The sequence below is a fragment of the Branchiostoma belcheri genome, unplaced genomic scaffold, assembly GCF_001625305.1.
Source record: "Branchiostoma belcheri isolate BF01 breed outbred unplaced genomic scaffold, Haploidv18h27 scaffold28, whole genome shotgun sequence".
Taxonomy (NCBI): domain Eukaryota; kingdom Metazoa; phylum Chordata; class Leptocardii; order Amphioxiformes; family Branchiostomatidae; genus Branchiostoma; species Branchiostoma belcheri.
This window is the reverse complement of record NW_017803887.1, coordinates 223646-250177: the sequence shown is the minus strand read 5'-3', so window position 1 is coordinate 250177 and position 26532 is coordinate 223646. Positions and strand designations below refer to the sequence as shown.

The window sequence follows — 26532 nt, the reverse complement described above, 5'->3', positions numbered from 1 at the left end:
CGTGCGTGCAGGGGGGGGAAATAGTTACTCACTGCTGGGCTGTGCTGCATACAAAGGGTATTGCGTCTGCTGGTGACGTCAGGTTGTTTGTTCTCTTAAGGTACGTGTGTGCAGGATGATTTGACAAAACGTGGACAGTCGTTTAAAGGCCGCGATCCAGTGTGATTTCAGGGCGGCAGTGCAAATGATGATGGACGACAAATAGATAAGGACATCTGTCTGATATTGACATTTACTGCCATTTCTTAGCACCTTTTCGTCATCATTTCATACGTTAAGTGTTAACGTTTGAAATAGCCACAAAACAAGCCACATGAGAAGTCCTTTTTTACCGCCAGTAAATAGCTAGAACCAACCTACGATGCGACACAAACAACCGTTTTCCGTCGTATTTTTGCCTCACAGACATCAGTTTGCTATCAAAGTAATAGGTTAAAACAAAGGATGAGAGCATTGACTTTGAAAATCTAGTATTCCTGCCCTGGAATCGCTTTGGATGCCTTTTAGTGGAACAGTTCACCACCCGACCCTGTATTTGTGGACCACAAGTCACTGAATTTAGACGACCAGTCTTGTGTGTGTGAAAATGAAGCCGGTCCTGGTGGTTACTTAAGCCCTTGAGTGTGTGTTTGTTTTACCCGGATTGAGAGTAAGCAATCTCTAACTTCAGTTTTGTAGTGTGGAGTGCGGCAAATTTAGTCTGTAAATACTTGGAGTCTCTTCTTCTTATTTGATCGTTGAAGAAGAAGAAAGTCCCTAAATTCAAAAAGAGTTAGCGTCACTAAAGTCACTAACGTCCCAAGCTTTACAGTCACAAGTACTGGAAAACAATTATACAATGTTATTGTTTAATTCCTTTTGAAAATGTACTTGTAGGTACCGGCTGGGATTTTTTAAACGACCAGGAATTTTTTTTTTATAATAACACAGATATGCGTCTCTACGTTAACCGGAACACATTTGAATCATAAACGAGGCCTAAATCACAAAAAAAACGTATTGCGACCTGTTAACAATGACATCAGTCGCACGATCGTTGCAAAACTAAGGGAATTCTTGGAATAATCGTAGATGCGTCGTACAACAGGCAGCGATCTTGTTACGAAAAAGGTTGTCTTAGATCATTGTCGGTATTTTTTTTTCTGTCATGACCGGCTTGAAAACTCTACCACATCAAAAATCACACGGAGACGTACAAAAAATGTGCCCGCGCCGTCAGCTAAATTTTATCGGCAAAGTGATCGCTACAAAAACAGTCTTATCAAAATTTTCCGTTCGGCAAACATCGACGCTAATCATTAGTTCAATAAATCTGTTTTAAAATGACGTAAAAATAGTTTCCGCTGTTCTGATCACTCACGAATTCACCGGTAGGGAGCTAAGGGGTCATGGTGTAAACTGGTAAAATCACGACATATCTGGCGTTTTACAGAGAAAATATTTCAAGAGAGATCAGAGGAAGGAAGGATTGAGTCGTTCTATGCCGTCAAAGACGACGTCGAGCGGACAAACATCACCCAAACTTTCCTGTCACACATTCAGAACCTTTCCCCGAACACCAACCGACCAAGCAGTCTGACCAGATCTAGGCCAAGTCTACCTTCTTTCCATATGAATTGAATCGAATTTTAGTTAAATTGGAGTCAAATTTGACTACAAACTACTTCCAAACACCAGCCAACCATGGCCGAGCCTCCCGTCCACTCCCGAATGCTTGAAACATTCGGCTTGGGCAGCCGAACAGTAGCCGACCTCGCCGAACACCAGCCGATCTTGCTCCCGACCTACTCCTAACCCCCTAAGTTCGGCTAGTGTCCCGGAGGCCACTACCAGGCTTGGGGAGGCGGCTGGAAAGAGTAGAAATCGGCCAAATAGAGAGATGAGCATGCCAAGGGAGTTTGTTCGTTGAGAGATTGCATTTCGCCGGGAAATGCAATCCCTCTATTTGGCCGATTTCTACTCTTTCCAGCCGCCTCCCCAAGCCTGGTAGAGGCTAGCTCTTCCGTTCGTACGGTCAAAAACCGCCCTACATCTGGTACTGTTGTACTCTGACCGATTTTAAAGTGCTTGAGACAGAGAAAACACTTTATGTACCCAAAATTAACTTGGGGCAAAGATTGAAAATGTGCACGATAAAGGAACATGCAACCTTTGTGTTCTAAACTCCAAGTCCATGACCCTGACATTGGCACACGGCCACTTTTGTCTGTTTCTTGGATTTTCTCATTTTTTTCTACGAACAATGTTGACCTCACCGCTCACTTTTTGTCACCGTCATTGCGTTTTGTTACACAATAATATTAGTTACTGTTTGGTACGTATAATAACCTAAAAATCTGATTTCTTTCGTGCTCTAGTGCAAATCTTAGCGTTACATTTCGTCATATATAACTAGAACTAGAGCGAAGCAAAGAAACATAAGAAGCCATCTTGTTACAAAACCTGTTCTTTGTCACATAAAATCTTATCGCTACTGTGTAACAACTAGTAGACATCTGAACCACCCAGCAAGATACATCAATATATCTTATCATTACACACATAAAACCTGGAGGGTGACTTGTCGAAAGGTTCCCGCGACATGGCCGAAAACTTGTAAATATCGATCTCTGAACGCGGTGGGTGCAAACAACTTTAAAACCCAGTTTAACACAATCTAAACCGACTTACCGTACAAAACTGGACTGTGTAGCGCTCCGTATGTATGTCTCAGAAACGAAGCGGTGGGATAGAGCCAACAACTGGATTGCTTAGAACGCGGAGACTTATTGTAATGAGTTAGGATCACAGAAAAAGGCCCCCTGCAGTACTTGTTTACCTATCTATGACCTCTGATCTTCCAACAACATGCACGTATACACGCGTTGCTGGGCTACATTACAAATTATGTAATACCACGTTTAAGTCGGCCTAAACTTGAGAATTAGGATATGGATTAAATGTATTCATCTCTTGTTGTAAGTTATGCTAGACAAAGAATGGCGTAATAAAGAACTGTTTGAAAACATTTGTACAGTGACGGAATTTATTATTTGCATGACGTGTACGTACACGTGTGTGGGGGCCTGCATGGGGGGGGGGGGTCCCGACAACGCTCTCCTCTAAGCTAAATTGTGGGAGCTCTCGATTACGCTTTAAATTCCAAGTGGCTACAACGCATTACGTATACGTAGAATTAAAACGGAGAATACGCTCTACGCAAAATGCACCAATTACGCTCTACGCAAAATGCACTAGTTACGCTCTACGTTGAATTAGAGTGTTCCGTCTACGCTCTACGTGGAATTAAAACAGCCGATTACGCTCTACGGAAAAGGGCATGCGAGCCCCCGTGTGTGGGTGGTGTATATAAGCTTATTATTCACTCGTAGCGCTGGCGTTGTTTTGCCGTTCGAAAGTTTGTCATTTCCGCACAAGGCGTCAAAACAGCTCGATACACGCCATTTTCCACATCCACAACATTTTCACGTTGCTTGAACCGCCCCAGTCCTCACACAGGCATTCCGACGCCCCGCTTCTTGACCGCTGAGTAGTTTTTAACCATAATTAGTTTCTTCAGCATTCAGAAAGTCTTGATTACACACTCTAATATCTCATACGCGACCTGACACCCTCAAATAACTCGTATCACCACCCGTATCCCCGTAATGGCTGTTTAAATAGCCCTTCTGATAGCAGCTACCCAGTTCGCGTGTCTGTGTAACTGACCACTGAAGAATGTACGAGCAAACTTAGGGTGCGGCCATACGTAACCGCTTCGTCATAACAGAAAGACCTAAACACGTATCCTTTCCTAGTAGCCTGTCTACTGCAAAACTGCTGAAACAATCCAACAACTGGCTTAGAGAGATAGAATGCTCGCTTTATGGTTAAAACAGCTGCATATTTACTGAAGATCGCAAGGTGGCGTACAAATTTAGTACTGGTTAGGTTCACACTGAGATCCGGTTAGGGTACATGCGGCATACGTAGCTTCAGACTAGATGTTTGGACAACGGCTCGGTTTATTGGAATGTCTTTAATGGAAAACACACATTTGATGGTTGGTACGCTCAATCCTAAATACATATATCTTTATTGGTTCCCGATGGAATGGATAAAAGATTGATGGGAAAATGCCATGAACTAAGAAGTTATGCTGAGGTCACATTTCCAAACCGGGGCCCGGCCAGGTAGTCTTACGGAACGAGAAGTATGATATAAAAGACAACAAAGCACAAAAAAGTTTTCAAAATTAATAATGGGAACTATTTGCGTATCATCTAAAGCTGTTGCGTATATTCTTTATATAAAATGTTGATTTTACGTTAATGGCAACAGCCAGGCCGGGCCCTGGTTTGGAAATGTGCCCTCAGCACTATACTAGTATAGTAAAAAGCATCTAATAACCCTGGATTGGTAGATAGCTTTAATCTTGAAAAGGACCTTGGAAAGATTGGAAGATTTCATCAAATGTTTATCAAAAGAATTGCTTGGACAGTGAGATCATGTTGTAATGATATCTTCCTCAGTCTGAGTCTGCTTGGCCTCCTATGGCTCCTCCTACATCTGTACATGTGTCAGTGTCTGTGACTGACTCTCTACAGTCCGTAACTGGTTCTCTACTGCCCTTGGGGTCTGTACTGTAAGCTGCATCTGTGACTGATTTTTTACTGTCTGTTACTGTCTGTACTGTTAGGTGCATCATGTTGTAATGACATCTTCCTCAGTCTGAGTCTGTGTAGCCTCCGACAGCTCCTCCTACATCTGTACATGTGTCAGTGTCTGTGTCTCTACTGTCCGTGACTGGTTCTCTACTGCCTCTACTGTAAGTAATGTTTTCTGCATCAATGACTGGGTCGTTACTGTCCCAACTCCTGTGCCCAGAGACAGGTTTGCTGAGCTGGTCATGTCGTTTCAGGTGGCAGGCGTGCTGGTAGGCTGGGGAGATGGGCCCCTGGGTGGGGGGCAGCTGGACGTATGCCTCTCCCTCGGGAAGCTGGAAAAAATGGGATGAAAATGTTATGAAGAGACACCTAGCAATGTATACTGGAACTGCAGGGGTAGTGGGATGTACTATAATATCATCTATTGTCTTGTACCTAGGTTAATTTTGTTGTACCCATGTATTTGTCTGTATATCTACATGCAGTCTTGGATCTCACAAAAGTCGCTGTACTTTTGTTGTGTTCATAAAGTTCCACTGTAATACTGTAATTACTCCGTGAAGGAGGTCAGGACCTCCGGACGGAGTGTTGTAATCGGCTGATTTTTCATGTTCGCAGTCAAAACACTGGGTTCTCTTCGTGTAATCGGCACGCAATTTTATACGCCGTCTGCGGGCATGCCCGTGTTGATGCACGAATGTGTATTTTTGCCGTTGCTGCTTTCGCGGTCAATGTAATATCGCAGACGCACCCCTACAATTACGAGGCGAATTGGAACGGTCCAGAAAAACGCGTTGTTTGGAATAGCGGGGGGGAGGTAAAAGTTCATGCAGATACGGGGTGGTTTTTATAAGTGGTTCCAGATGTTTTTGCCCATGGTTAAGAGATGCCAAGTTTTTTGGAAGATGTTCGCAGCCAAAACGCATTCTGCCGTACGTCGCATATCTGTGTAATTTCGCATGTGGTGTTGCATTATGTCCGGGATGATGCACGTCTTTTTATTTTTACCGTAGCTGTTTTGATATTGGAGTAAATGGTTATTTTCGAAACATCCCTACTTTTACAATCCTGTGGAATAGACCGTAGGTTTAGGCAGTTGTCTGGTAGCAGAGGTACTGTAAGCAGATATCCTGGTTATCTGGCCGGCGGTAGTAACACTCGCGGTGCTTACCGCCACTGTTGCTGGAATTTGGCTTGTTCCAGGCGCGCTTAATTAGGTACAGGCACCGTAAGACGGTGGGGCTGTCTTTGTTACTAGACACGACCATGATAGTCCGATCTTTATGTGAATGCAATGATTGTGTGTGTGTAATTAAAATGAAGTTAGAACTTGAAGCACAGTATCTTTACACGCCCTGGGAGCAGTAATGGATTTAGCTCTTTGTATGCTTTATGCTTGTGACGCGCCCTCATTGTATTAACCCACGCTCCTGCGCAGCGTCCGCTAGCGCGCTATAATTAAATCCACATCTGGGCGCGCGGCGGGGTCCCCAGAGCAACACAGTGCGGAAGCATTAGCGTGTATTTGTGTCCTGGGGCCGAGAACGCATTTTGCGCAAAGCATGCTGGGTAGCAGAGTGAACTGTCCTGGGGACGAGAGTTTGTGGCGCGGGCGGAGAATGCCAAAACTCCCTCCGTGGCTAAGTTCCTTCCGCGACTAACTCCCTTCTGGGCAAATGTAGAGGGATAACGGTACACCCTCATAGCGTCACCAAATGAGGTACTTTGTAAAGGTCCGTTTCATTTGGTATATATTACCATTGTGACAGCATTTTATACCCCAAAATAGGAATCTTGCGTCTTGTTTTAGGTCCCGATAGTAGAAAGAATGCAGTGTACATGTATTCAGATGGCCGCCGTGTAACGTTACGTACTAGCGAGCGCGCACGACAATACCGCCAGAGTAGAGTAGGTTATCCTAACCCTTTAGATAGCGCAAAGAAAACAAAAACGACAGATTTGCATTAAAGAAAGTTTATTTTCCATAGCCTGGGCTAAGCCACGATCTATAACCTATGGCTTCTCCACGGGCGCTGGGGACGAGCGTGGTATTAACCGTTGCCTAATTATAATGTCTGCACAGTAGGTCTGGCGTTGACGCTTGGGATTTTGTTGAAATATATAAAACTTCACGGAGAATTGTCGCCTATGGCTTCTTGTTATAGTTTTCCTGATATTCGAGTGATAAACTCATATTTGGTACAATCTACCTATCTTTAATGTAAAAAAAAACAGTGTCCACTAGTTTTTTGTTTTGTTCAAGAAGAGGTACACATATACCAGATACTCAGTTCTGAATCTGTACATAGACAATTTTACTGGTACAGGTACATCATTGTCATCATCATCATCATCTTCGGTACCCCCAGATAACCCCACTAGAGCGTCAAGGTTAGACTGTACACCTTGAGCGTCGGAGGGTTTAATGATGGTTCGGTAAATCAAGCATGTCGTCGGCAAATAGTTGAACATGTAAACTAATGGATTGCGGTAGGTCATTAATGTACAGTAGGAAGAGCAGGTACAGGTATTACTAGGTACACAGTCACAGGTATTTACCTGTAGTGGATATGTCATGTCTGCATCATAACCACTGAGGTCTCCACAGGCCAGGAACGGCACAATCACACGGTTCACTCCCTCCAGGCTGTTAAAGTCTACATCTGCACAAACAACAACAATACACAAAAATCAGTTACTCAAGCAACTGGATATGATTTTGGAAACAGTCAGACGTTTCAGGTTCATGCTTATAAACCTCCTGCAAGTATCTAGTGTCACTGACGAAAAGTAGTGGATGCTACCTGAAACATCTGACGTCACACGACAAAGAAGCCACGTGACAAGCTTCACTGGGTTAGTCTACTGAGGAAGACCAGAGTGACTGGTCGAAAGCTCTACATGTAGGTGAGAGAATTTGTTGTGTTGGACCAAAAGTTTTTTAAACATGCAACTACCAACACAGATGAACTTTCATGATACTTACCATAGTGATGGTCCAGTAGAGGGTTCATCATGTTAGGTACATATCCTTCTGGTGGGGCATAGCCTCGACAGACAACAAATGACTCTGCAAATCAGATATATAATATAACTGTCATTTCCTTCTTCTTGTAATCGTTAGTAAGTCTGTAATTCAAGCCTCTTAATGTGTAACTTATGCATGATGTATACTAGTATACACAAAACAAAATTGTATACACAAACAACTAAGGTCTGAGTAAATAATGAAAAATGCTTTATAGAAGTTCACCATATTAAATTATCATAACACTTGTTATTGAGTATGCATACATTTGAGAATATATATAATTTTATACTGTTACTAGTAAGTGTTAGCTTTAAAACAGATTAATTTATATATATAAATAATATATAACAACTAGAGTTCCACGATCTCATACCTTCGCCAAATGATGTTAGCCTTTATAAATAAGAAATATACTAATCACCCTGATTATGCAAATAGTATCCTCAATTGCATGAATTATATCAGTCTGTTGATCATATTCTACACCAAAAGACAGTCTTATCTTAACAAAGAATGCCATTATAGCATTTCCTCATAAATTATGCAAATGTGGTCCTTATTTGAATAAGTTATGATTAATTATGTTCACCTTCACTTAACTTTCAAACATCCCAAGTATGAAATTTCAGGCAGTTACCACTATGCAATTATAAAATTTTCTCATTAATTATGCAAATTAAGTCTTCATTTGCATAATCGATATTTGCCTGTGTTTTTCTCGTTCTTAATAACATATGTTACAAGCTTGAACTTCCTATCATGGAATGCAGCTGATTTATAGAATTTCCTCATTAATTATGCAAATTACATCAATATTTGCATAATTGTAATATCATTATGTCAAGCATCACTTAAGCTACCTACATACCAAAAATCACTATGATCCATCAATCGGTTCTTGAGTTATCCTCTTTTAAACATTTGTCCTTTAAACCCCCCCTGCAGTTCCAGAGCAAGCAACTAGGGGGCTCAAACTCATGTCTCTTTATCCCCAGCACAAAAGCTACCTGCCATCCAAATTTCGTCACCTTAGCATGTCTGGATCATGAGATATCAAAACCGGAAGTTCAGCTGCAGTACCATGACAAGCCACCAGGGGGCCCAAAATCTAATCATTTTGAGGTCTCATCAAGACCTACCCACCTACCAAATATCAAGATAATCCATCTAAGCTTTCTCGAGTTATGCTGTTGACACACACACACACACACACACACATACACGAACGCCTCTGAAAACATAACCTTCTTGGCGAAGGTAAATATATAAATATAAATATGTATATATAAATTATGCATGTACTGTCATAACACTTGTACCCTTCTATGAGCTGGTATACGATTAGAAACATATCGAAAGATAGGTCAATTTTAAACTACTTTACAATACAGAAGATAGTACATAACTTTGGGATATTATCCAAAAAGCCAAAGGGATTTATACGGACCTATGCTAGAGTTGCGGCTGCTCCGAGGTTTTGCTACTGTCACATCTGGGAAGAAAATCTTCAGCTGGGAGTAAAGCAGGGTGATGTCTTTTCCTCGGAAAATCTGTAAGCATTAAGTGAAAAGAGGGTTTTGGTTGTGGTCATTGAAACTTTTTCAAAAAGAAAAAAGTGTACTGTAACAGGATCATAAATTCAATAAAAGCAATCTTTTGTAAATTAAATCTAAATCAATCTAAAGTACTTAGTATCAAGTATCAAAGTATCAAGTATTTTGGAGTTACAAAAGTTGTCTTTTAAATGTAACATCTAACATTCTAGAAGTTGAAGTTCATTTTGCTTCTGGTCTTTGGAACATAGCTTTACCTTTGCTACAAAACCACCTTCTTTTTTCAGCACATGGGTAGTGATGTTGAGAGCCTGTTGGAAAAAAAAGTATAACATATTTGAAATCATATGGGCCTGACTACTGATGGGGTGTATGATACCCTGATAAAATGAAGCATCATTGTAGTTGTTTCTGACTGTCAAAATATCTCTACATGTCTGACAACTTTTTTGATACACTGTAACATGGACCCCAACATGTCAGTGGATGCTTCAATGACACCACAAGCTCCAAAACTTTAAACTTAGCAAAAAAGAAGAAAGAATCAGTTGACTCACAGCCAGTAAAAGTTGTGCCTGGATGTACTCATCGATATCATGCAGACCAGTGACTGGAGGAATAACAACAAATAGTTATCATCAATTGAAGCAATACCAGCCACAATTCATACACATTTACCTGGTACAAAATCATTCAAGCCACATATACATGTATTCAATGTCATGTATGGAACTTTGTCCTACCTTGATGTCTAACCTAATCAACATTTCTAATAGTGTAACTGAAGGATATTGATAAATGCCTCTAGAAACATAAGGAAAAAATCTCTCTAGTAGAGTGTGAATTGTCTATGATTGTTTCATTATTTATAGTAGGTTCCTCTGTACTAGCCTCCATAGCATGCCAAAAACAGGGGTTTTGGGGGTCTTCAGGGTCTTTGGGACCTTTTATATGCTATTTCCTGATTGCATATCGACAACATAGCCAGCCTGGTTGAATTACCCCGTTTTTTGAACTGGACTAATCAGAAAACAGCCAAAGACCACCAAACGCCCAGTTCTATAAGCCTGCTACGGAGGCTACATGTGTACTGACCATCAGGTGCCCCGTCACACACCACCAGGTCAGCCTGCTCACCCGAGAAGTGACCGATGATCTCCTGGGCTGTGGACACCTGGAGGGGAGGGGGGCAGGAAGGAGGGGGTTAGAAACATCCTGGTGGAAGGGGGGGTAACATGTGGGTACAGCTATAAGCCAAGCCTTTTTCGAACAAGTAAAAGTGAAGCTCCTTACTTGAAGAATCCTTCTTTAAGCATCAGAAAGAAAAGCAAAGTACACAAAGCCGAGTTTACAGTATTATTCATCTGTATAGCCGGTATAACTGCCCTTCGGCTTCAGCTTCGCTGGCATGTGGCGCAGTGGCAGCTGGCTATATCACACTGAATGACTTGTTACACTTACTACATCTTTGGACTTTTTATTGCAGAAGTGGTTTAAAGCTTTTCAGTGATACACAAGAGTTCTTCTATACTTGGTGATGCCCCCTTTCCAACCATTTGACCTTAGCTTGATGTCAGTGGTGTCTTCTCCCCTATTTGATCATGACCTTGTAGACTAACCTTGGTCAAGTATCCCCCCCCACACACACACCATTTGCCCTTGAAGACTGACCTTGGTGATGTCCCCCTGGATCTGTATGACCCCTGGGATGGGAGCCATGGCCTGGAGGTCGACTGCTACGATCTTCACATCATCTCTCTTCTGTTTCCCTTCTCCTCTACAGTAAAAGAAATATTTGACAATTATGCATGTTTTGATGCAAGATAATCATGTATAAGCATTTGACGTACTGCAAAGCGTATTTTTGAATGAACCACTGCATAATACTTCAATAATTTGTATGTTCTTTGTGCCCTCATACTTTCATACACAAAGAGCTTTTCTTTGACCCTTGAATTTTAGTTGGTTTTCCTGTAAACTCTTGTAGGCTTACCTGATAAATGAGGTTCTCACCTGAGTCGTTTGCTGAGCACCTGACTCCAGCTGCCTGGGGCAGCACAAAGGTCAACGACCTTCTGTACACCTGCAGACAAAGCATATTCATCAGAAAACATTCTAGACTGGTATTAATTAATAACAATATAACTTAAAACCTATGCCATAAAAAAGCCTAGATTTGCTATTGCAAATCTCTCTCTCTCTCTTTTGCCGTCTTGTTGTAAGAAACAGGAGGAGCCAGTAAAAACCCTTCTGGTCCCAGGCCGGGATTCGAACCCACAACCTCCCGGGCACCAGAGCTTCATAACCAGACGCTCTAACCGCTCGACTGAAAAGGTCTAGACCCATCGGCCAGATAAGTTGGTAGCGCCTATAAACCCCTCACTGTTACATTGTCTTTCCAAAGTCATATACAGTTGTTTGAGTTAACTGATTTTTGGGGTAATGTTTGTGCAAACTGTTCCGTACCAGACAGGACGTTAAACTCCTCGTCTATCTGCATGAGTTTAAAAGCGCTGCGGGCGCGCCAGCCTTCCTCCTTCGCCTTCCGGTAGTAGATGTCTCGCTTGTCCTTGGACGACCTTCCCATGACTCTTCAGGTGCTACCCAGTCTGTCAATCATAGCAATACATGTCATAATGGATATACAGTAGACTGTAGTTGTCAGTTGTACAATTGTGATATAGTACAATCTAGCAGTAGCCAATCCTATCTGTATCTATATCTGTATAGCCGGTATAACCGCCCTTCGGCGTAATACACCAGCTTCGCAGGCACGCGGCGCGGCGGCAACTGGCTACATCACACCGAACGACTTGTTACACCTAATCCTTGAACATCTAACTCTAGACATTGTTTAAAGCTATCTAATGATAATGCCCCTAAACTTGGTGACAGCGAGTCATGCCCGTAGCCAGGGGGGGTTCGGGGGTTCGGACGAACCCCCCACAAGGCTCAAAGGTCCACTTTTTGGTCCACTTTTTATGTAAAGGTCCACTTTTTGGTCCACTTTTTATGTAAAGGTCCAAGATTTTTCTTGAAAAGATGGACTGGAATATCGTAGAAAAACTGCTCCCTTTGTCATTGAATAAAAATTTATCTCAGATTTTTTCTTGGAAACCCTCTCAAAAATGCACGAAATGCCATTTTAGAAGGTTCATTTTTCCAAATTTTCCGGGGGAGCATGCCCCGGACCCCCCTAGGAACCTCGCGCCTTCGGCGCTCGCCTCGCGCCTACGGCGCTCGAGGTCCCATCAAGCAGTGGGAAGAACCCCCCCATTCAAAATCCTGGCTACGGGCATGCGAGTTCCACTCTTTTCTAGGCAAGAATGAATTTTTGAACACCTCAATCCTTGGTTGATAACTCTGGTACTTGACACGAAAAAAGTTGTGACAATCGTCCGGTCTTCTAGAAGTTCTACAACTACAAACAGACGACCAGAAAGACACAAGCGACGGTGACGATCACAACAAGTCTGTGGCATGGGGAGGGGGGCGATAGCGTTCTCGACATCGACATGCATCACACAAAAACTACGGCATTCGTACCTGAAATATGAGTTTTCAGACAATGTATCAGCGGCACATTTTTCTACGTTGTTACACGTACCTGTTGTAGAAACTTGGGGGTAGGAAACCCGGAAAATTAGGAATTTCACGATGTTTTGGACAACTTCAACGCGAAAACTCACGCTCACCACCATATGTTGAGGTTAAAGGTCAGACTTTGCAGCGGTCTCTGTTGCAGTTCTTAACTTTCTCGCTAGAGGCCCCCACAGGTCGAGCTTTGCCATATATGGAATGTCTTACCATATATGGCAATGGTGGCCATAGCCTAATGCATCGATCAACAGCGGCCTCTACCAATCACTGCCAGTACTGCAAAAGAGCTGTCGCGTTCAAACACCTGCAATAACTACTTCAGCTGCTCCCCACTATTATGTTGGCTGAACCCCATAAGAATTTCAACATATAACCAAAAGGTAACAATTAAGGGTTAATGAACCACCCGGAGGTGTATATGGAGTGATAAAGCCTTGTCAATATGTTAACCACCGAATATAACCACCGAGTGAGCGTAGCTATCAAGTGACTGAACAATGTTTTTTGGGCACGTTACTGTTTTCGAAAGAAGCTATAATCAACATGAGCATTCATATATATTCATAAAAAAAGTTCACACTTCAAATGCTTCATAATCTTCTACATGTTTTATTAGAAATAGATACAGCAAATATGTACAACAAATACTAAAAATATTCACAGCATTTACAAATGTCATTATCAATCAGATTTCATACAATGATTAGAATGTCTGGTTAGTCAATCTCTCAGCATATTGATTTCTATAGCAATGATCACAAAATTGTCATTAGGTATCAATTATTCTGGGATGACTTTAAGGATAAAAACGTTCATCATAAATATTTCGACACTTTGTGTGGTCTGTCTTTTGCCTTTGGTCTTCCTTAAACACCAGCATTAATGGTGCATAAAGGTTGTGTAAAAACATTTTGCAGAAAGTCTAATTGTAAGACAGATTCTCCAACTTTTTGGCCTCCTTATGTATAGATGAAAACATTAATTTGGTTATTCATGTAGTTTTTGTCATATATTATTTATAATATCTGATAATCCATGATAATGTACTGTAATGAAATGCATACTTTTTAAAATGTGCCTAAATTAAACCTGACTAAATATACAAGTCATCCCCAACATATATACAGCCATTTAAAATTTCAACTATTCATGATTCAAATTGGGAAGTTCAATTTGTGTTTTCACATGATTAAATATTAAAGTTTCTGTATCCATGGTAACGGATGGTTCAGTCTGCATCTGCCTCCTCCTGGTCATCAATCACTTCTTCAGCACCCTGGAGGGACAGACAGGAAAGAAAGGATATCAGTTTGATTTAAGCATCATTTTTGACTCAATGCAATCATGTAGACCATTACAGCACAATTCAATAACAATTGTGAGTCAATGCATTGTAGGACATTTATTACAATGCAATTCAATAATGATTTTGAGTCAGGAATTTGTGACTTTGACATCAATGTCATGTGGGGTACATGCATGTATTTCTCGGGAAATGATGATCAGAAGTTACTGAAATCATATCTGGACGGAAATTATCTTTCTTCCAGTACACAGATTTCTGTTCTGTCCTCAGCCATACTCACTAATTTTTGGCCTGTGTTCCCCAATAGCAGTCCATAATATTTCCCAACTTTACAGAGCCGTGATTGGTGGATAATATTCCCCAACTTTACAGAACGTGATTGGTGGATAATATTCTCCAACTTTACAGAGCTGTGATTGGCCTATCCCCAGCAGTCCATAATACTCCCCAACTTTACAGAGCCGTGATTGGTCCATACCTCCGGAGGCTGCTCCTCCTGTCTCCTCTGCTCGTATATCTCCTCTGCCTCCTGCCGTTCATCCTCCGTGTACTCGTCCTTGTCCAGCCGCTCGATTCTCCGCAGCGCGATCAGGACCTCAATACGATAGTCGTCCTCCTCGGTCACTGGGCATTCTGTAAAAAAAGGCCATGATGGTTCAGACGTTAGGGTAAGGGGAAAGACCTGTACCTGTATAGGTAGTCGGTACAGTACATACGAAGGCCCATAAGTACAATGGACAGCCATTTCCTACTGTGGGCATGTATGCCTAGGGAATGTCATGTACTTACATTTCTTACTTTTAATGGACAGAATTTTACTGTAGACAAGAGGATATGACCTAAAAAAAAAGACTAAGGGCAATTCTTGCTGTTGTACTCAAGCAACATGCATGCATGCATGCTTATGACCAACAAAACACAAATTTCTTCTTACCCAGGAAGACGAGAGCCCTGAGCATGGGCAGAACAGTCAGCTTCTTCACTTCCTTCACGCTCGTCATGTTGTTCCCTCTGAGAGGAGAAAAAAGTGACAATGTTACAGTGGAACCATTTCGACACAGTAGAGAGACCCTTTTTTTACACAACCAAGTATTTTATTTACAGCCGACATTTCAGTGCACCGTCTCTCACTTTCCTCAGGGCAATTCTGACTGGTTCACATTGCATTGCAGCACAGGTGTCGCTGCTATAGATGCATTCCCAAACGTACAATATTTGCATATCTACACATATACCTGGTTGCAGGGAACTGTATCTACCATTTTGAAAACAGTTTTACAAGGTTAACTACCACCTTTTTGGTTCAGAAAAATTTATCAGAAAGAAAAGATGTCACTAATGCATCAAATTTGTAGAGAACTAGGCAGGATTGAACATATTTGCCAAGTGTACTCTCTGTCAGTAAAGCTGAGGTCACAATTCCCAAATGGGGCCCGGGCGGGCAGCTTTTGGGAACGAAAAATATGATATAAAAGACAACAAAACACAGAAAAGTTCTTAATAACAACCATGGACACTATTTCTGCATATTATTGATATGAATTGTTAATTTTTTGTACATACAAACAGCCCGGCAGGGCCCCGGTTTCGATATGTGACCTAAACATAAGACAGGTGTACCCTACAACCAAATATGGGATAAGGTAGAAGCAACAGGTGGTTGCAGCGCCCCCTAACCTGAGGTTGATGTACTGCAGGGACTTCATGGACTCTGCGAACCCGTCCAGGGTGTCGATCTGGTTGTCACGGAGATGCAGCGTGGTCAGCTTCTCCAGCCGCTCCAGGCCATCCACACGCTTTATCATGTTCGCCCCCTAGCAATACAGAGCGGTATTGCATGAAGTGATACTGCCATACATTGTAGCAGGCTCTAAGACTCCATTACAGTTACCATAGTGTAAGTCAGATTTCTGACTACTAGGTACTTGACATTATCAAAATGTAGAGTACACAAGACTGTCTTTATATCTAAATGGAATGTAAGGCTATACTTCAATTGATGGCTCTAGAAGATCAACAATCATAAAAAGTCTGAGGAAAAGATCTGAAGTGTGTACAAAATTTCAGGATAGTGATTCCAGAGATTTTTTAATAAAAATGTAAGAGATAAATGGGTGGAATTCAGTTGGTTTGGAATAAGGTTAACAAGTTAATGATTAGTTAGTAATAAGTTAATACTAACCAGGAAGAGGTTTTTGAGGTTGGGCAGGCAGATGCCGTTGGTTAATAGGTTAGTGATCAGTTAGTGGCTAGTTAGTGATTAGTTAGTGATAAGTTAATACTAACCAGGAAGAGGTTTTTGAGGTTGGGCAGGCAGATGCCGTTGGTTAATAGGTTAGTGATCAGTAAGTGGCTAGTTAGTGATTAGTTAGTGATAAGTTAATACTAACCAGGAAGAGGTTTTTGAGGTTGGGCAGGTAGATGCCATTGGTTGACTCCAGTCTGTTGCCCCTCAGCTCCAGGGTGTGCAGGTTACGCAACTTCCCAGGGTCCAGCCCACTAACGATCTTAATCTCGTTATCTGTGGGGGAACGAATTAATTATCAATTACAAATGTACATGTCAATTAAAAGCAAGCTATGAATAGGTCAAGTGCAAAAAATTTAATGAAGATATAGAAATAGCTGGTGTGTTATGCCAAAAGGAGGTTATACCGGCTATACAGATACAAATACAGAAATAGGCAAAAAGGACTTACAAAATTACAAAAAAATTAATGTATCTATATTCTAATGTCACTTATCTATTTCTATTCATTTATATATTTCTATGTTCTTTATCAAGTGTGGATGGTTGATGCCTTTGGTTGTGTTAATGTAGTATTACCTAGAAACATGCTGCAGCTTTCTGGACAAAGATGATTTAATCCCTTATTAATATAAAATCTCTATACTAAAATAAAATAGGTCAAATATGTATCCATTTAACACTTACATGACAACACGAGTGTCTCCAGTAGTGGGTGGTTGATGCCTTCCGTTGTGTTGATCTTGTTGTTGGTAAAACTGGCCATCTGTAGGTACGGCAGCTCGTCCAGCGTGGCCGTCTTAAGGAGATTCCTGTCTGCCTTAAGTGTCAGCAGGTGTGTGAGAGAGTTCAGGGCCGAGACGTCTCGAAGAAGGTTGGCGGAGACGTCCACGTAGCGCAGGTGGATGAAGGACTTCAGGATGCTGATGTCTGTGATTTCTCTGTTTCAAGAACAAGAGGAATTGTAAATTTCAGGAAAGAAGAAAATAAAAAGCAATGTTTGATAATTTGGCAGGAGATTTAATAGGGTGAAGATTTGGGATTAGATACCCTCTGTTTGAAGAATATAAAGTTTAGCAAGGGAAAAATAATTTAGGTTACAAGGAACAAACTCGAAGCTTGAGTTTTATGTGTGGGGATATTAGCACAGAAAATTTGAATGCACAACATTAGATAAAACTGGCATTGAATTTTAAGCAATGAATGAATTGCCTAAATGTTTCAACTGTTGTACAGTAGTAATTATAGTAGGTTGTAAGAATATGAGCATTTGTGGATCAATTCATATCCTAAAAGATAACATTATTCAATCATTCGAATTCTCTTTTTTTTAATTTTCTTTTTTGAATCAGAAGAAAAATAAAGCAAAACGCAGAGGCGGAAGAACTTAGATTTGTGTGGCCCAAGATGTTTTCCCACACATCACAATGACTCAATGACACACATGACGTCATCAACCCTTTACAATAATACTGTCATTATAACGGCTGAACACACAGATCATACAAAATGTATTTGAAAGCTTTTAACCAACAGCATTATAAAAAAAATTGTCAATAGAATAAAAAACAGTGATGAGCATAATTACAGATTTTATAAATTGTTCAATGGATTCTAGAGAAGAGAATTCTAGAATTCAATGGATTCTAGAAAAGAGAAAAAAAATTCTATGCTATTTTGGTCCTTGAACTTTAACTTTTACAATGGGATGTTCCAAAATTAAAATTAATTTCAAGAAAAATAACCATTCATCATCACAAAACTGTCTAAACCAATAAATCAACCTTTGACTAGCCTGGAAACAGGTGCGTATTTAGTGACCTTGTGTGAGGTCACTCCTGTCTCTGGGGACAGAAAATTACTCGAAGCAATATTTGCCATATTTGGTCAAGACCTGATTAATATTCATGGAGAATCATAAATTCATCAGCTTATGGGAATATTTCCAATTAAGGGACAGACTAAATAAAACAATCTACATGTATATATCATGTTCTCTTTTTTTTCTTTTGATGAAAACATGACACGCCTAAAGGTACCTTGCTTTACTGCAAAAGTTACAAATTAATTTCAACAGTTTCAATTTTTCTTAATCTTATTCAGAAAATTTGATCGCATCTTTCTTCTTTTGATTCTATAACGTTTTATGTAACATAAAACTAACATGACAAAATCAGCAAAACACAGGACTGAGAAAACTTGAAATTTGTCTGTGCATTGTTTTATTGCCAGAAATACCTCAGAACCAGCACATCAAATTGGTGCAGCCTCAGATAAACATCATCTTCTTTCTCATCAAAGACTGAATCTTTCAAAGAAAAAGCTAAAAATACTGTACCTTTCATGTATGTCTAGCCTGACATAGGCGTGTGCCAGTCCGTTCCCAGTCTTACACAGCAGAGACAGGCAGTCTCCTAACATATCCTCTGTCAGCGGGTGCTCTGGAAGTTTCTGCAGAAAAAGAAAAAATACAAAACTCAGAAATACAATCTTTTAGGCCATGTTGATTTGATTATATGGATGACATCCTCTGGGAACCCCAAAACTGATGCGAGCGTGCGAATAAAAAAAAAGTTTTGCAAAAAAAAAGTTGCTTTCATTATGAAATCTACGTGGTCATGAAGATTGAACAAATGACACAGGGTATGGTATGGCGAATAATCTACTCTTCAAATTCATTTCTTTACATTTTCGTCTTTTTCGTTTGGTTTTGACATTCTACGACATTGTTATTGTTTTCCAATACTTTTTGTGCAACTTACAGTATATATTTGCTCATTTTGCAACTGTTTTGTACGATTTACAGCATGGTTGAAAACTTTTTTTTTTTTGGAAACGGCAGAAAATTGATGCGCGCGTGGATGTCATCCATATAATCAAATCAACATGGCCTTATATAGAAGAACCTCTAGAGATATCTTTAACTTAAAGGTATTTCACATAGAATGATAAGTTGCACATTACTGATATTACATTTACTATACAGCTGATCGAAGGACTTTCCTTAAATTTTTCAGGTCCATCATGTGTTTTGCATCATTTGAAAAAAACATTATTATTTTCAACATATTTTTTTCTCATCAACTTAAGAATTACTAGACAGTCAAGTAAGCAAGCATCTTCATGTAGGTAACTTTTGATAGAACTTTTGTGTTCTAGAATAATTTAAGCCTCAATAAGTGTTTCATCATCAGTTATATTTCAAAGAAGAAAAACTAGTAACTTTACCTTAACCACACTGTTGCATTGATAAACAAACAGGTGCTCATGACACTGTTATTTAAACAACTCTAGTGTTGAGGAACAGTTTGTCAAACTGTGGTTTGTTTGTATTCCCTTTATTAGCTCACCACTTTAATTTCAAGGTTTACTAAATTTACAAACATTGAAGAAATACTACTGTTTAATTTGGATCCACCCTAATAAATTACAGCGTTTGGCTAAAAGTTTTCTTTTTATCTTTGTTGACTTAAATAAAATGCTAAAGCTGCCTATAATTTCATTGTTTCTTCTGGATTTGAGAAAACAAAAAGTTAAAGAAAACAGTTTAAATCAGCCCAACAATAGAAATAATAACATATCCACCCCCAGAAAAATGACTCATTTTACCATGTTTATTCAAGCTTTAATGCAAACAATTACTACGTTTTCTAAAGAAAACAGAATTTTGTCCTTTAAATTTACAATTCATCAGTGTTTCCCTAAACTGGAAATCATCAAAACAGGTAGATTATGCAACAAAGTGAGGTGTCACTCTGTTTTCAGTGTTGCTGAATGCTGGCTGACACTTTTGTAACAGGTCATTCATCTTCCCAGCCTTGGATCTTTTGTTACCTTGTCGGGCAGGTAAATTTACCATAAGAATGCTGAAAGAGTCATGAATATGCCCAAAAGCGCTATACAGTTTCACACGTTTTCAATACCCCCTTTCAGAATGGTTCTCGCCTGAATGGGAACATTATGCAAATATTGAACTTTGTCCCCGGTTGCCATGGATACTTGGAAACCTATCAAACCCCCCGGTGTTTACTGTCTCAGGTGTGTAGCGGCTGTTGTCATAGAAACGGCAACTCAGCACCACCCACCGTACGTTTTACTGGTTTTCTGTCGGAAACGGAACAAAAGGTAACGTCTGGTGGCCGGGGGACTTTCTAGCACAGGTAAGCTGACGTTAAACTCACTTCATTCTCCACAAAACACCTGTTCTCACTAACAGTAGATTGTATAACCGTGTAACACCGGATTTTGCAAATTTCAGTCACTGAGGAGGGAATAATTTTCTCCAGCAGCAAAATGTAGAAAACAACGACCTTTGGGCCGGGGTGGTTACATATTAATGTATGAAACAATGGTTCATAAAAATTAGTGCTGGGCTAATCTAACAACAAACTATACTAAAATGGTTTTATTGGCAATAAACTGGTAATGATTAAGAACAAACAATTAGGACTAAGAAAATTGAAACTATGGGTGTTCAGAATTTTTACCGAAAATTTGAATTATTATTTTGTCTAGATTATTTTCTATAGTCAGCTTTTTGTTTAATTTTTCTTACAAACTATAACCTGTTTTATGCTTAAAATGTTTAAAATTTGGCTGTAGTTTTTTAGTGTTTTAATCAGTTTCTATAGCAACCTCTGGGTGAATGCACATTTAAGCCCTGCCTTCACATATTGCATCTGACAGATGCTTTATTTCATAGTGAATTATGTTCACCTTGGTATTTATTGTAACACTGTTGTCCCCTTGGCAACAGGAACAGGGTTGGGCACTTGTGTTATTCAATCATAATATTTGCCATGTTCTGCACTGTAAAACATGTCACACCCTGTATGTAGCTGACTATAGCTTAGTTCAGAAAGGAAAGCAAGGAGCCTGCTAGTAGTAGACTAAGTAGGATAAAACCACAAACCGAAAATGTGCGAAAGAACTGACAGGGCAAACAAATTAAAGGCTTATGGACTTCAACAATAATCACAGAATAGTGCAGATGTTTATGTTACGTTGTCTTTCTCATTAAATCAAAAAGACATAAATTAGAATTCTAACAGAAATGAACAGGGATTACAATTCTGATACCTGTGATTTTCATTTCGAGAAATTTTGTCTTAGTGCCACGTTTTTAGTACTGACAGAAATTCCGAAAGCTTTAGAGACTACTTGAGCAATTCATGGCCTTTATGACGGCTAGGTTTTATTCCTTGTCACCTAGAGCTTCCAGGGAAGCAGACTGTAGGCATCAAGACGTTAAAGTTATCATTTTTGAGGTACCTCTTCTTCTTCTTGTTGACCGTCTTCCACTTGCACCCCTCCCCCTTCCTCTCCTTCTTCGCCTTCCTCTTTTTCCACATCATCGTCGTCGTCTTGTGGGGCGTCCCCCTCTTCCCCGGACTCCATTGGTGGCTCTTCTCCCCCCTCGTCCCCTTCAAAATCAGACGCGTCCGACATTTTTTACCACAAGGACGCCGAAATTCCCCAAATTACACAACAAAAAATGACAGATAATGTTGTTGATTTGGAAAGGTTGTTGTTCCAAGATGGCCGCCGTTGCCCGGGTGATCGCGCTGCATCATGGGTAGTCACGTGGTCTTCGAACGTTTCGCGCGCTTTTTGTCGCCTTGCAGAACAGGTGAACATGTGGTGCCTTGTGGCTTTCAAACGTCAAGTACACTTGTTGCCTAGCATTCTTTGCCACATATAGTAACTGCTACATACACATGAAATCTATTATCATTGAAAGAATGCCAAATTACAATCGTCTGAAATGATACATATTAGTATCATAACAATCACTACATAGATGTCTGACTTTATAGTCAAATGCACCTTATAACATATGTATTTTTCTATTACTACTTGTTTTGTATCGACTCTTCCTTCCAATATTCCAACCGCCATCTTAAATTCATGTAAACGACATCAGTTTCGCAGACGGCCGTATAGATTTTTATGCAAGTCATGCAAGTGTACCTAAATCTGGTTTAAAAATCGACCATAAACTGGCATAAAGGGCTCGATATCAGAATGCAATATATTAAAAAAAACTGTTGCTATGAAGTCACAAATGCGGGTTCTTGTATACAGTAAATGGTTCCAAATCTTCCATAACAATATGATGCAAACTAGTATCACGTCTAAACCGAAAAGCTTGTTATTTCATAGTGACACAAAACTATTTTCAAAGACAGAATATAATCGTCGTATCTTAGCATGCTGATAGTGCGACACAAGACCGTAATTCTTTTCTCCATTTTTGTCGCCCCGTCCCGCAGATGATTAGGTGTATTTTTGGTCATTTCAGAAGACGACACGCTTCAAATTAGTCATTCCGCAGCCTGAGTTTGGACCTTGGCAAATGCCAGGAATCCGGAATATTTTTCACTCGGATGATTAGTGCTTTCTCGTGTAGCTAGACCAAACTTTACAGACACAATTTTGGAGGGCAGATCAGACCAAACCGCGACAACTGAGAAAGTTTTGCCATTCCCAGCATCCATGTTTAATGTATAAGTACAAAACGGGCCAATGTCGCTATGTACGTTGAAGGGAAGAAGACTGGTGTGTGTGTGTCACCTCTGTTCTGGACGCTTGCCTAGTTTAGACAGGCCAGTATTGGTGTTGATATTAATCAATTGTTGCTCAGGTCGTTTATATGCACTTCTCTGGCCTGGAGGGGCGCACAAAATTTGCCGGGATCCGACCCTTCAAAATTGTGTTCCAAATTAAAGCGAACTCGGGGCGGTCGATGCCTGCACAGAGATGTCAAAAATTTGATCAATCTCAGTACAAAGTAATCAGGCCTCGGATTACGTTACGGTTTTCAAATACTTTATGGGGCATAATCTGGCAACTTTGTTATTTTGGGGTATTTCAATAGAAACCTAATATGACCCTGGCTGCGACCCGCGGATTTAATTCTGCGAGCGTCTTTGCTTTCAATCATGTAGACACGGGCGAAACATGTCACCCGTTAAAACATCTTCTTAATTCACCCTTCTTGGAAGAGTTACAGCCTTCCCGCTTCTAGAAAAAATAAAGACCCTGTTTTCTGTGGTTTTATGTCGACACTGCTGTGAGAAAATGTGTAATTTGAGCCAGCCTGGCGATTAATCTATTGACTTTACTGACAGATTGGGAACAGAAATGTGGCTATGCGATCGGACCACGGCCGTCCGGACACTAAAAAGTGTCGCGCCGCTCAAATTTCCACCTTTGTTTACTTTTTCCCACTATGCAAAGAAATAGGGGTGTCTCAAAAGTTCTAAGTACAATGAGGTAATAATTTCTCCCCAACCGTAAATGTGACACTTTGTGCCCGACATTAGCCAAAATTCAGACGATCGATAGCGCTAGAGACGCCCAGGGACGGGCAAACAAAAAAGGAGTGAATATTCACCAAACATGTGACATCGGGGGCAAAACTGGCGCGTTTTAATCTTTGTACCCCGATATCCAATTAATTTGATCGCGAGATCCTACGAGCTGACGGTCAAATGTTAGACTTCGCTCCTTTTTAATCAAAAACATGTCTGCCCCTCTCCAGAAAGGCCCGGCAAAAAATGCACAACTAATCAGGATCCACACTGACCCCTGATATCAGAGGGTCACGGTTTTATAATCCGCGGATGCATGTCCTTAAATTTGCCAAAAGTGGGCGAAACCCGATATTTTGGCACGCCGCTTTCCCAAAATTTCTCATTTCTGATCAAACACACTTTTGCCCCTCTCGAACGCCATGCAAAGACGCCAAAATGATAAGATTGTGAGGGTTATGCAGTGCCCACTAACACCACAGTGTTACATTTAAGCAACCCAGATATCCATACGTGTTATCCAAATCTATTGAAAGTGGGAGAAACCCTCTATTCTAGCACATTTCCCCCAAAAATTTCCCTCTCCCGTGCCTCCCTCGTCTCTCCAAGGTTACTCCAAGACGTGAAAATATCACAGTCTTGGCCTAAGACGTGGACCAAGAAGACTTATTGCCCCTGTTATGCAAATGCCATTTCTTTGTGAATTTTCGTCTATTTGGCACAACCGCTAAAAATAGTCAAATTATACACGTTGCTAGTGCGCATGACCAAAATGCAGGATTTTTGAGGGCGATCGGAGTTCGGCCATGAGCGTGTACGGAACAGGTAAAAATATCCGTTTTCTGCCGTTTCTTACGCATGTCTTAAGTAGCTAGCGAGGCTCGGAGGAGTCTTGAGTTGGCGGGATCCTAAGGGGACGTTTGGGAAAGCGCTGAGGAAAGTTTTGAGGGGAAGATTTCGGGCGTAGTCCTATTTCCGGCAGTACGCTGTCTATCTGTCGCCATCTGAAACTCTGGGAAGACACCCAAATTTGCCCCCGAAAATTGGCGATTTTATTCCGCCCTCGCAGGCTTGTTTGTGGCTGGATTGTGCGATATTTTGGGACGTGTGGCTAGTGGGACGATGGTTGTGAGTACTCGTGCTCGCTACGTGCATATTCAGGGACATTTGGGACGCCGGCACCGCGCATGAGAAAAGGGGGCGGAAAAAAAGTGTGTTTTTAGCCAAACATGGGTTGGGGGAGTTAAGTGTTTGATCAGTGGAATGTTTAGACCCTCAGGCGATATTATCGTCGAATGGTAAATTGGTGTGGTCATAATTTATTCTGCCTTCTTTGTGTTGTACATTAAAAACTAGTAAGGTGGGTATTTTTCTGCATGAGTGCGTGTTCTTGGCGATTGTACCCCTCCGAAAAGGGGGTGTGCCCTCAGTGAATTCTCCCCACCTAGCAGGCTTAGAATATCCCAAAATGAGAGCAAACTCAAAATGGCAGCTTATCAGTAATTTTCTTGATTTTAGCTGACACGGGGTGCCATTATTCCTGGATTGATACCAGGGCCTGGTAAAATTTTAACCATTTTCAGCCAGGGAGAACTCGCTTCCATGGATATTAAAGGGGCAATTTGGGCCGGCGGCATGTTTTGACTGAAAATTTGAAATTGTTTGAAAGAGAGGTCGTGCGGACTGTTTTTGTTTGCCTTGTATCGCGCTTGGCTGGGAATTTGCATGGTAGCTTGCCACTTAATACTTTTCTATGCCTTTTCGGTTTGTTTGGCGTTTTAGTTGTGCAGTTGGCATGGCAACTCATTATAGATATCTTGGCCCTTTATTTTCTTTCAGGCGGCAACAATAGGTCTTTTATTTGCCTAGTAACACAGTGATTTTTCATTCTATTATATTACCGGGTTGAACTTTTGAAAGAAATATGAGCTGGGTGTAGGAATACCATGGTAACTTGACTAAAGAATGCACATATTGATTACATTAGCTAATTGTGTGTCCGCCTCTTTTAAAAGAATGCGTACAATTTGTAGGCTGGGAATTGGTCTTAGCCATAAAAATTAGTTAGATGCAAGCTTTTAGCATAGCTCAGGGTAGAATTAAGTGCCGTTTCATGTCTTTTCTCATTTTGGGTGCGAGTAGCTTCGATCCTAGGATGTCCCATCTCAGTGTAAAAGGAGGCGGGCCAATCAAAGTGTCAAACCTGATCAAATGGTTTACAGCGATGTCATCTCGGGGTGAAGTTTTTTAGGGCGAGAATAAAATGTTTACAGATCCTGCCAGTCTTTAAACGTTTCACCAGGGTTTACAACCTGTCAGTGTACGGAAAGGCCGCAAGAGGGGATTTTAGGCAGTCGCGTTGAAATTCCAGCCTAATTTGATAACAGTTTACCTAAGAATGACTCCAGCATAAAAATGTTTTTAAAAGATACTGCGCGGGGCTTGGTTAGTAAGATCGTCACTCAGTTGTCGGGGATGATATTTGACAGGTAAAAAGGGTGGATAAAAAGGACGGATATAACAGCACTTAAATACCCTCCTTCTACTGCATAATCCGCGAAATGCAGGAAACGCAGAGAAAATTAGAAGTCATGTGCGCGCATGGTAACGCAGCGTTCAGTATGCCTCCCCTGGCACTCCTAATCATTCATTCTAATGGACTGCATTGAAAATCACTCTTCTGATCAGCCTAAATCTTTCGACTTTCTGCTCGGTATAACCGTGTTGCTATGGCAACGCTATTGGAGTATTATATTGAATGCCACGTCGGGATGAGATGGCAGTCTGGATAAATTGGATGTATGGGCTGCTTTTCAGCCAGCCACCAGAGGTGAAT

The 26532-nt window shown here is 40.8% G+C and overlaps 3 protein-coding genes across 3 annotated transcripts in view; 1 reads left to right on the top strand and 2 right to left on the bottom strand.

Moving 5' to 3' along the window:
- Nucleotides 1–4311: 4311 nt before the first annotated feature.
- LOC109472732 (putative tRNA (cytidine(32)/guanosine(34)-2'-O)-methyltransferase) lies at nucleotides 4312–11835 on the bottom strand. The gene is made up of 10 exons (XM_019772584.1): nucleotides 11697–11835; nucleotides 11244–11313; nucleotides 10902–11007; nucleotides 10326–10404; nucleotides 9788–9840; nucleotides 9488–9541; nucleotides 9125–9227; nucleotides 7633–7716; nucleotides 7206–7309; nucleotides 4312–4978 (listed from the first exon to the last, which is right to left on the bottom strand). The coding sequence occupies exons 1-10, from the start codon at nucleotides 11815–11817 to the stop codon at nucleotides 4706–4708; spliced, it is 1047 nt and encodes a 348-aa protein (XP_019628143.1). The 5' UTR covers nucleotides 11818–11835; the 3' UTR covers nucleotides 4312–4705.
- A 2084-nt stretch (nucleotides 11836–13919) lies between these two features.
- Nucleotides 13920–21899, bottom strand: LOC109472663 (leucine-rich repeat-containing protein 23-like). The gene is made up of 8 exons (XM_019772502.1): nucleotides 21655–21899; nucleotides 18722–18834; nucleotides 17071–17324; nucleotides 16527–16657; nucleotides 15814–15950; nucleotides 15071–15147; nucleotides 14615–14769; nucleotides 13920–14106 (listed from the first exon to the last, which is right to left on the bottom strand). Exons 1-8 carry the CDS (start codon nucleotides 21829–21831, stop codon nucleotides 14059–14061), a joined length of 1092 nt encoding a protein of 363 aa, XP_019628061.1. The 5' UTR covers nucleotides 21832–21899; the 3' UTR covers nucleotides 13920–14058.
- A 2554-nt stretch (nucleotides 21900–24453) lies between these two features.
- The window catches only part of LOC109472512 (zinc finger protein castor homolog 1-like), a 45922-nt gene continuing 43843 nt past the window's right edge, over nucleotides 24454–26532 (top strand). Inside the window, exon 1 of the mRNA XM_019772293.1 lies at nucleotides 24454–24521. The gene's annotated coding sequence lies outside the window, so the exon portion shown is untranslated. The remainder of the gene's footprint in view (nucleotides 24522–26532) is intronic.

Coding starts and splice junctions, on each gene's coding strand:
- LOC109472732 (XM_019772584.1), bottom strand. CDS start 11,817: ATGGGAAGGTCGTCCAAGGACAAGCGAGACATCTACTACCGGAAGGCG. Junction 9,841..10,325: donor GTGTGACGGGGCACCTGATG/GTCAGTACACAT, acceptor TTATTCCTCCAG/TCACTGGTCTGCATGATATC. Junction 9,228..9,487: donor AAGGTGGTTTTGTAGCAAAG/GTAAAGCTATGT, acceptor TAATGCTTACAG/ATTTTCCGAGGAAAAGACAT.
- LOC109472663 (XM_019772502.1), bottom strand. CDS start 21,831: ATGTCGGACGCGTCTGATTTTGAAGGGGACGAGGGGGGAGAAGAGCCA. Junction 16,658..17,070: donor GGAGACACTCGTGTTGTCAT/GTAAGTGTTAAA, acceptor GTTCCCCCACAG/ATAACGAGATTAAGATCGTT. Junction 14,107..14,614: donor AGGAGGAGCAGCCTCCGGAG/GTATGGACCAAT, acceptor CTGTCCCTCCAG/GGTGCTGAAGAAGTGATTGA.